Here is a 10000-nt window from a genome sequence, read left to right on the forward strand (position 1 = left end):
TGATTGCCTCCGACATTTTGACTTTCTATTTCGTTATCTCCTAACAAGCATTCTATTTTACTACTTAGGTGATAAACATTCAATGAACATGAAACAAATCATCTGTGTGGCTAAGATGTTCGTTATAACCTCTCGAAGTTGTGTTGTTTTTCCCCTCAGAAGTGTGTAGCTAATTTGCGTGATAATAGGAAATCCAACATGGCGGCTATCGTGAATAAGGTCTATTACAATCATTGGACACAACTTGTGGCATCTCTTTTTCAAAACGCATAAAGGCGGATGTTAATATTCTGACTATTTTGAGTTCATTTACTTAATCAGGGCAACATGGCGGGAAATTCAAAGGTTTGCATGGTAAGTCAAAGCAAAATAAACTGTACATGACTCTACTTTATAGACTGTGGCCTTAATAAACCAAACAAATAAGTTCTAGTTCACAACTGAGATGAACTGGACTTGGTATCTATTCTAAATGGAATTCCTAAATATTACGTTTTTGTCTCCATACATTCTCTGTAATTTTGTGCCTTTGGAATCACAGGAAACTGTATGGCAGAAACTTTGTCTAATAAAATAATTTCTACAACCAGCCATTCTCTACAAGTTTATTCGGTTGAACCTTTGAGCGTATATTTTCTGTCTTGGAAAATAAACAAAACCCAAAATTGCATATCATGAATACTTTTCATCGTTTTGAACTTCTATACAAACCTTTGAATTTCTCTCCATCTTGCCCTAATTAACCATGATGCACTGAAGAGCGTGAACTTCCCACTCAGTAAAGACCAATTTCGTTCCCAGGGTCGCCATAGTCGTTGAGACAAAGCGACCCTGGGAATTAGGTTGAGTGTAGGCACCTGCAAATTCAGGCTATAACCCGCACTTGAAATATACGTTTTTCTCATTCATAATTCCTTTCACGGGAACAAATGAGCCCAAAAAATTGACCTGCTCCCAACGGAGTGGCCTTGAAGCCGCCTGAGTTTTTCTGGCGACCGTCCGATAAAGTGACGATTGCTCGAATTGTCCAGTTTAGAGCGGTTTTCAATTGAGTGTCGAAAGTAATTAGATAATAACTTTGGTTTATGATTACTTCACTCAGTGATTGGTTCAAAGTTCTTGTAACATTTTGTCAACCAATCAGAAGTGAAACCAAAACCAACCGTGGCTCGCGCGTACACATTTTCCCGCGCTTTGTGTCGGCTACGTGTAATTACTTCGAGTTTTGATTGGTTTACTGGATTGTCTCCGACCTTTTTGATTGGCCAAAGTAATTACTTTGGTTTTGGTTTTACGACACTCAATTGAAAACTGCTCTAAGTGCAAGGTTAACTTTTATCTTTCGGAATTGATTCGCTCGCAATCACTGGCACAACTGGTAAAATAATCGCGTCAGATACGGGTGGGTCGATACACATACCCCGAAAGCTGCGATATGTGTATTTCATCGATTTGGGACTGGTTTGTTTTAGAAGGGGGGAGGGTAAGGGATACACATTTATTACACATAACATGAGAATTTTATTCCATCATAGTTAAACATCTATTTAACAATTATTCCATGAGCGCGCGTTGGATATGAGATGATAGATAGCCAACGAGGCGCGTAGCACCGAGTTGGCTATAATCATCTCATATGCAACAAGCGCGAGTGGAAGAATTGTTTTATTAAAAACGCCCTCAAAATATAGAAAACTAGACTACAATAAAAATAAAAAGGCCCAAAAAATCATGCGTATCATGGCTTAGTCAATCAAAACTCTCGAATTGCATTATCCAATGATCCAGTTTTCAATAAAAACTATGATTCCATAAAGCTCATTTGTACAAATCTATACGCTTTATTTTCACGTGTGAAAAATGCCTATACAGCCAATCAGAATGGCGTACAGCTCTTTCAACCAATTAACGATAGCGTAAAGGCCTTTCCAAGCCAATCAATCGTGCATCTCGTGCAATTCGTACTTTGTTCTTGAATTAAATTAAATTTGCATTTGGTTCTATTGTTAGTTAGGTTTTTTTCTAATTTGCGTTCAGAAAACTATTTCAATGAAAATTCTCGTCTTATCACAGGTAACCCAGGCTCACTGTGTGCGTCACGTAGGTATTAAAATATAAAGAACATATGAGGCGAAGTTTAGGTCTGAAAATTTGCTAGAAAATGGTAATAAAAATCGATAAAACTTACCATGTGGTGAGCTGTTGTTGTCTTTAATACGTACACAAAGTTTCGGGGAAAATGGTCCCCGTTCACCTTCCTTCACTATACTATGAAGGAAGGTGAACGGGGACCATTTTCCCCGAAACTTCGTGTACGTATTAAAGACAACAACAGCTCACCACATGGTAAGTTTTATCGATTTTTATTACCATTTTCTAGCAAATTTTCAGACCTAAACTTCGCCTCATATGTTCTTTATATTTTAATACCTACGTGACGCACACAGTGAGCCTGGGTTACCTGTGGTCTTATATGTGTGATAAACAGCTCACGACATAGAAAGTGCTTTGTACGGGGTTGTATTTACTCGTTGTTTGTGTCAAAAACCCTCACTCGTTCGTACCTCGCTCGTGCGGGTTTTTGACACAAACAACTCGTGAATAAAACCCCGTAAGTTCTATGACTCAAACTGTATATCCGGCATTAGAGACGTGCGCACCGGAATGTAGCTCGACAAATTGTTGTTTACGTTATTTTAAAATCATTGATATTTTGGAGTTGCCTATAATAAGATTATTATTCGGCAAAAACTGATGGTTCACTCGACTGAAATTAATCAAAGCAACTTGTCGCGCTTGTTCGTCGGAATTCATCCATGTATGTAATTAAATGAGTTGCACTCTGCCATAAACGTGGAGTGACGGGCCTGTTCGTTTTTGTCATGTTGTTAGGAGCGATTTGGTAAATTTCTCTAGTTTTGCCCTAGTGACCACAGTACGATTCTTTGATCGACTGCAATTCTCCTAAAAAAAAACAACCTACGACTTGATATGAGTTGATTAACGTATGTTTTTGGTTCGTGAAACATTTGTGTTTTTGCATCTATGATCATTTCAAAGCAACGACAGACCAATTCTCTAATGATAAATAGGCATACTCCTGAAACTCGTCCAGGGAATGTTGTGAATGTTTTAATATATTAGCAACTTTTAAACCCCATTTCTAAATTGTGACGGAGCATTTTTTTTAATTTGAGCGCTTTTTGAGCCGTGACTTTTTTGCGATTTTTCCAGCGCAATCGGGGCAGGCCTAACATAGTCACTCAAATTGCGCATGCGTTCTGCTTCGGACAAAGGGTATCGGATTGACCGAAGTAGTAGACCTGAGAGCCTGTATCATGCAGGGGTCTGCTTGTTTCTATCGGTATGTACTCGCAGTTGAAGCCTCCTTGTGTACTTGACGTCCTCGTGTCTCGCGCGCGATCTGCTTGTTTTCCACGCGGTATTTCCCGACATATTTCAGAAGCCGGATGGCTTTTTATCCCAGTAAACAACTCTGATATAGCAATTGGTATTAAATCAGCTTTGTTAATAGCCCCCATCTCGCAAATATTGGCAAAGGCGCCGCGTTGACGTAATAATGAGCAATTTTCGTCGAGATTCTTCAAAAGGGAAAAGTAATACTGACGGCTTGCTAAAAAATCGGATTGAGGCCAATTATTTCAAGCTTTGACGTATTTAGACAGAAAACAGCTTGTCCTCTCACGTTTCTTTTCAGTCCTATTTCCTGTCATACGCTGGCGCTTATGGACCGATTTGTTTCAGTGGGATCATTGAGAAACATGATTAAATGGCGAGAGGTTGTTTGTCCGTCGCTCTACAAAGAAGTAATATAAACGCAACGAGAAGATGATTGATGGTCGCTCTCAATATTTATCCCTACGGTGTTAATAATATCACTCTTGAGTAGTTTTCTGACAAAATCAGTTATTTTTATCCGATGCAAGATGTACAGACTCGCTAAATCCAGCAACTATTTCGGACTGCGTATTATTGCTTTTATCATTAATTGATAGCAAACTGGTAAAAGTATGTTGTACGGATTCCCTGACTGGATAACTTTCAGCCGCATTGATGTTACTGCGAATTGGTATGGTATTCTGTCCTCTAACCCAATATGGTTCAAGTTCCGCCAGAGATGTTTAGCTCAACATTCTCTACCGTATTCTATATATAGTGTTCATGCATGGGGGTGGAAAAAAAGGCAGATTTTTCATTAGCAACTTTTGATTATCCACCAACATTTCTGCATCACACCATTACGTGGGTTCATACTGGGGCCAATCCTCTCGCGGCTACAAAAGAGCCTGCTCGCAGGCTCTAAGTACGCCCGAGTTCTACTTTGAATGCGAACGGGGTTTATCTTGGTTGAGTACTGTACGTTATTTTGTAGCCTTAGAAACGAGGTATCTTCAGAGAAGCCGAAGTACGACTGATCCACCTAAGTCTAGTTTTATCTCCTTTGAATACGTACTCGAGCAGATCATAACATGATAAGGTGATGAGACGTCAAGAAAGCCTTAAGTTGACTAGATTTTCTGCCGCCCTTTATGGCCTATTTGGATCCCGGGGGGGGGGGGGGGGGACACCCATATGAAACAGACGGGGATGCTCGTCGTCTCGCTTAGGTGTGTAAATTTTGGATTTTGGTCTCGCTTTAGGGTCTTCCGGGCAAAGCGCCAATATTTTAAGCCGCCAAGGTCTCGTTTAGGGTTCCGCGAAGAAACAGAAGTCAAATTTTCTTTTTAACTTGCTTAAGCCACGCCCAGATTGGTCTGCTACTGAAATTATACCATTATTGATGACGAAGGTAATACAATGATTTACTGTCTTCAAAACAGATTCAAGACCAAACAAGTTGGCCAATGTATCGAAAGGTCATCAAGCGTCTGTTTTCGGCCGGAGTCTTCTCTTCGTTATATTGACGATATAAAAAAAAATATTCCAAGAAAATTATTTTAACCCACGTTTTCTCTTGTCTCCATCACCGGTCAACATTTTCCCCTGGTCTTTTACAAATACCAAAAGCTTCCGTGGGAAGTAAACAAATTGGCACTTTCTTCATTAGTATTCGCAAGATACGAAAATCTCAAACAATCAACGCAGGTATGGAATAACCTACGCTGAAGCTAGCAACTGTAATTTTGTAGACTGCTCACAAATACAATAATCGGACCCACGGGACAAGCCTCAGATTTCAACAGGTTTATTCCCTGAATTTTCAGTACCTGTATAAATTCTCGAAACGGGACTGTTGAAGCATGACCACTATTTTTAATCATTAGGCCTTTGCCGTTTTTTCTCCCTTTACCGTAGTCCAACCGACGCATATTTTTGAGTTTTCAAAAAAAGAAAACTGAAAAAAAAAAAAACAAAAAACAAAAAACAAAAAAACAGGAGACACGAGGAAGGCAATGACTTGGTAACATTTTTTTAAAACTTTAAATCTGAAATATACCGTAAATGGCTTTGCCCATGCAGATTTCAGTTTCAACTTCAGCCCTAAAAATATACGTGACATTCTTCACGGGATAGGCTTTCTGTTCGCTTGGGAGAAAACTATGTTACCACCAACTCTCTACGCGTTTCTGCCATGGATAGGCTGCGATGGGTACGTGGTGTGGGCCCGAAGAAGGACCACCATAAGCAAAAAATTATGCGCGGCTTTCCTTTTCGAGAGCCACGTAACGCATCGCGATTCGCGAGCGCTCCACTCGCAGTCTATTTCTGCCAAGGGCCACTTGAAAATATGATGTTTTTTAAATTGAGAAAAGAAAGGGACGACCTTATTCGAGTTTCCGATGACAGATGTTGGCCACGACACGTGGAATTGAATGGTAACAGTAACATTCAATTCTCCTGTCCAATCAACGTTCAGTTATTATCACGAATTACCCTCTCAACCAATCAGCTTTTAGTAACTTAGCAGATTGGTAATAAAATCTCATTAGATATATAAGCTCCCCACCCTCCCTAACGCCTTCGTTTTATAAAACAGCATTTCTTTCGATGTTTTACAGCCTTTTCATAGCATTTTCTTCCATTCCTTGTTCTTGTCAACAGTGCGACTTTGTAAAATATTTAGAGAATTTTGGGAGAAAGAACTGAGTCTTGGATTTTACTTTTCTTTGGCGAGAATATTAAGTCAGAATTCCACCTTGATTCATGATCAATATTGATTTTCTCATTTCGAAACCTTTGCTAGTCGTAAACATAATAGCTATAATGCGGGACTGTTGAGTTCACGAGAAAGTTTGGCAAGTGTTTTCAGCGGTTAAGTTTGGGTTTGTCCGGCCGGTTTTTTGCGAGGAAAAAAATTACAAGTCAGTAGTCATCCCTTAGTCGACAGTCTCGTTTTTTGGATCATACAAGCACCGAACGGAGGCGTTATAATGGATGTGGAAAGTTCCGCGTCGAAACCGAGTGATGTCAAGCTAGTTGTAGACAGGGATGAGAAACACACGGAAAAATATCGCAGCGCTAAAGCTTCTATGCGTTACACAGGTGAAACCAATGGAGAGGCTACAAGCAGCTCTTCCAAACAAGCTCAACTTACAGAGAACGGCCGAAACGGTCATCATCAAAATCGTGTGGCTAAGAGTTCACCTGGCGACAATGGAATTGTGAATCCGGCTCCCGCAGATTCAACGTGGACAGTCAAAGGCGATGGCGCTGTTCAGCTTCTCATGGGATCTTCTGAAATCGAAAATCGTGTTCCCGTAACCGTGGTGCAAACTTTGCAGACAGCTGTACGTATGGCCCCGCAAAGAGTTGCTCTTGGTGTTAAAAGAAACGGAGTGTGGGTGAAATGGACGTATCAGGAATATTACGATTCTGTTCGCTCTGCTGCCAAGTCCTTTATCAAGGTTTGTACTTACCTAGAAAGTAACTTAAGCTTATGTTCAGAATTTAATAGTTATTTAGTTTTGTGTTCCGAATGGTAAAAAAAGCTCGAAATCTCTTTTCATGTATAAACAAACTTTTGCTGTCTAAAATGGCACCCCACTCTTAACGGTTTCCGGTGAATCAAACTTTATAAATGGCAGAACAATTTACGCTCGGAACGGATCCCAGTTTTCTTTGTTGTGCATGTTGTAAAATTCAGTTTTTCGTGTGGTTGCAGAGTTTGTATCGAGTGCGAAGCGTGCTTTGGATATTCTTGATCCAACAAGTCCTCTTTGTATTTGCCTTCTCGGTCGTCAAATACCTTACTCCCTAGGGTCATGCAGCTCAAGTGCTATCTATAAACTTAATATTTGCATTGGTTATTTGTTGTCGAGGGCTTGCTTTAGTAAAATCCTGATAAAGACACATCAAATAAAAACAAAGTAGGAGTCCTCATCTGATTGGAGAACAGTTTGACAGAATATAAAATATTTACCCGTTGTTCAGTTTATTTGTCAAACAAAGCAGCGAAGTGAAAACGAAGTATAATCCGTAGTTGTTTGCATATATTCTGTCATGAAAATTGAATTTAATGGCCAAAATGTTGATTTTGGAAATTGCTAATTATGGTGAAGATGTGTTTGTACATCTTGCTTTTCAATTTTTTCTAATGTCTACAGCGTCCTTTCATTAATATTTTACATGCACCCCCCTCCCCGTGGTGTTGTGATGTAATAAGTCTAGGCCATTCCTTGTGTTTACAGAATAATAATTATTCTATTCTTTGGTTAGGTTAGTGTGGTGATATCATGTCAAAGGTGCAACAACTTTATTGCATTCTCTGAATGCCTTATTTCCTCTGTGATTGTAGGATGTTTCAATTGGTGGGAAGCTTTTGAACAATGTGCAATAATTTTACGATTATAGGCACCTTGCTTATCAAGATGGAATAAAGTGACCCTGTATAGCACAATTTATCCATAAACCCATTCATCCCTGAGGCGATCACCTCCACTGATGAGTAAAATTATTGTCTGAAATGTTTTTTATCACATTTTATTCAAGTTTTCTCCTGGTTGCCATTGTGAAAAATTTGGTTGCTCCTAGTTGGCAATGGCACATAAACCTGGAAAACATGTACTGTAATGGTTACAATGAAGTCAAAAAACTAACTAAACAACTGGCATCTTAACTTGTGGCTAACAAAGTTAGATGCTGTCGGCCTGATGTGCCTGAGCACGAACATTACTCGACTTGTCAAAGGAAATTAATATGAAATATATGTTTGTAATAACTAAGTTATGTCACTGTTTGGTATGTTTGCCTCTGACAAACGTTGGTGTTCACTAATCTTTTCTAACAAAATTGAAGGGATTCCATGATTAAAAAAAAATAATTTAAACTCTTTTATTTTGAGGCAAACAAGGGACCTACTCATTCTTGCGTTAATTGACTTCACCAAACTCCCAGAATTTACAACATTGATAAATAATAAGCATCTTTCTTCAAGCTTTTTGGTAGATTTATTGTTGTGCAGATGAAATCAGAATTATTGGTTGCCAGGCATGCATAAAACCTGTTAATACCATAACCAAACAGTTCTTTTACTGTCAAAATTGGAAAACCATAAATAGCCCAAATATTGTCAGTAGTTAACCAGTTTAATTAATCAACACAAGTCATCATCATTGCATGCCTCACTGAAATTAATGATCTCTGCTGAGTGTAGGTCAAAATAATATTTTTATTGACCAGACATGTACGTATGTTAAGAAATTTAATTTGTTTACAAGATAAAATTAAAACTCTTAAAATTTGATTCCTATTTACTCTTTCTAAACAGCTTGGTCTCAAGCCATATCATGGAGTAGCAATCATTGGTTTTAATGCACCAGAATGGCTGATCTCGGATTTGGGAGCCATTTTTGCAGGGTAAGTTGTCTATGTGCCTTGTTTTTATAAAATGGATCGATATTAACTTGGCTTCTGATAGGATGCGGAAAAAAATTAAAGATTATGCGGCAAATTTTGACCATATTATGCGTCAACACGCGTTGATTATGCGGAAATTTAAACAATTAACAAAACTAACAATTAGGGCCTGTTTACATGGAGGCGGGTAACCCGCCTTGGTGAGGTCGAAAAAAAGCTTTCGTTTGCATGCAATGTTCTCACCCCGGGGTCCCGGGTAACGTTTCCTTTAGGAAAATGCTTTAGGCTGATCTGAGGCTTTCCTGTTACCTTGTGGACCTTGTGCCATCGATCGAAAGATCAGGCAAAGCATTTGAACAGGCCTCAGTTGAAGTCGAAGTTGTGTTTTGTTATAGCAGCAAACTCGCTGAGGCCATCAGCTGAAGCTTGTATTCTTTCGGCATTTTCTTAACTGCCTTCGTCTCCGCCTTCGTTATTGCGCCGTTCCAAACTGGGGAGATGAATTCGGCGAAAAAATTCGCCACGCTCGTATCTGCGAGCTGCCACTATGTTGTTTGGATTAGAATTTAAAATAAAAGGGTTAGCAGTTGGCATTTTGCCGCAGCTTTTGCTAAAATAAATAGAGCGATCAAAAATTATTTTGTTTCGTCATGAATTTTGTTTCAGTTTGAAGGTATAGAGCAAAATTGGGGTGTTATGTTATGCGCCGATCAAATCGAAACTTCAACATCCCCCCCCCCCCCCCCGGGCAAACCCCGGGCATTTGACTATCTTCTGTGCCCGGGAAGTGAGGATTTTGACCTTTGCCTGCGTGGAATGAGGAAGATTGAACCGAAAGTATCAGGTTTCAAATGATTTGTTTTTTCGGGCGCCGGCGCAATTTTCCCTTTCGTAAACAAGCGATGCCATTTGGACGACACTTTGAACAATTGAATTTTCATTTGCAAATGAGGAAAACATAGCTAATCTAGGACTAGATTAGCAGCGTATGTCACTTAGAATTAAAAAAACTGAGAAAAAACAACAAAATTACAGCAGAAAATTAAAAGAAGTTAACCGAACGATGTCGAACTCGGTTCAATTAAGCTCTACACTACCGAAAGAACGGTTTCAAACTGCCAATTTCAAAGTATTTAAATGAAGCTAACCCTAACAATTTATTGAACGCTAACCGAATAAAAAG

At 39.2% G+C, this 10000-nt stretch overlaps 1 protein-coding gene across 5 annotated transcripts in view; it reads left to right on the forward strand.

Annotated features, from left to right (window-relative positions):
• Positions 1-10000, forward strand: part of LOC137992957 (long-chain-fatty-acid--CoA ligase ACSBG2-like) — a 47327-nt gene that overhangs the window by 9275 nt on the left and 28052 nt on the right. For 3 of the 5 annotated variants that reach the window (XM_068838561.1, XM_068838562.1, XM_068838564.1), the window contains 2 exons: positions 6505-6866; positions 8729-8817. In XM_068838561.1, the coding sequence (XP_068694662.1) occupies positions 6505-6866; positions 8729-8817 (451 nt within the window). Of the gene's footprint in view, positions 1-321; positions 355-5984; positions 6867-8728; positions 8818-10000 lie in introns of those variants that run through there. The other 2 variants (XM_068838563.1, XM_068838559.1) reach the window with 2 other exon arrangements.

The sequence above is a fragment of the Montipora foliosa genome, chromosome 2 (assembly GCF_036669935.1).
Source record: "Montipora foliosa isolate CH-2021 chromosome 2, ASM3666993v2, whole genome shotgun sequence".
Classification (NCBI taxonomy): domain Eukaryota; kingdom Metazoa; phylum Cnidaria; class Anthozoa; order Scleractinia; family Acroporidae; genus Montipora; species Montipora foliosa.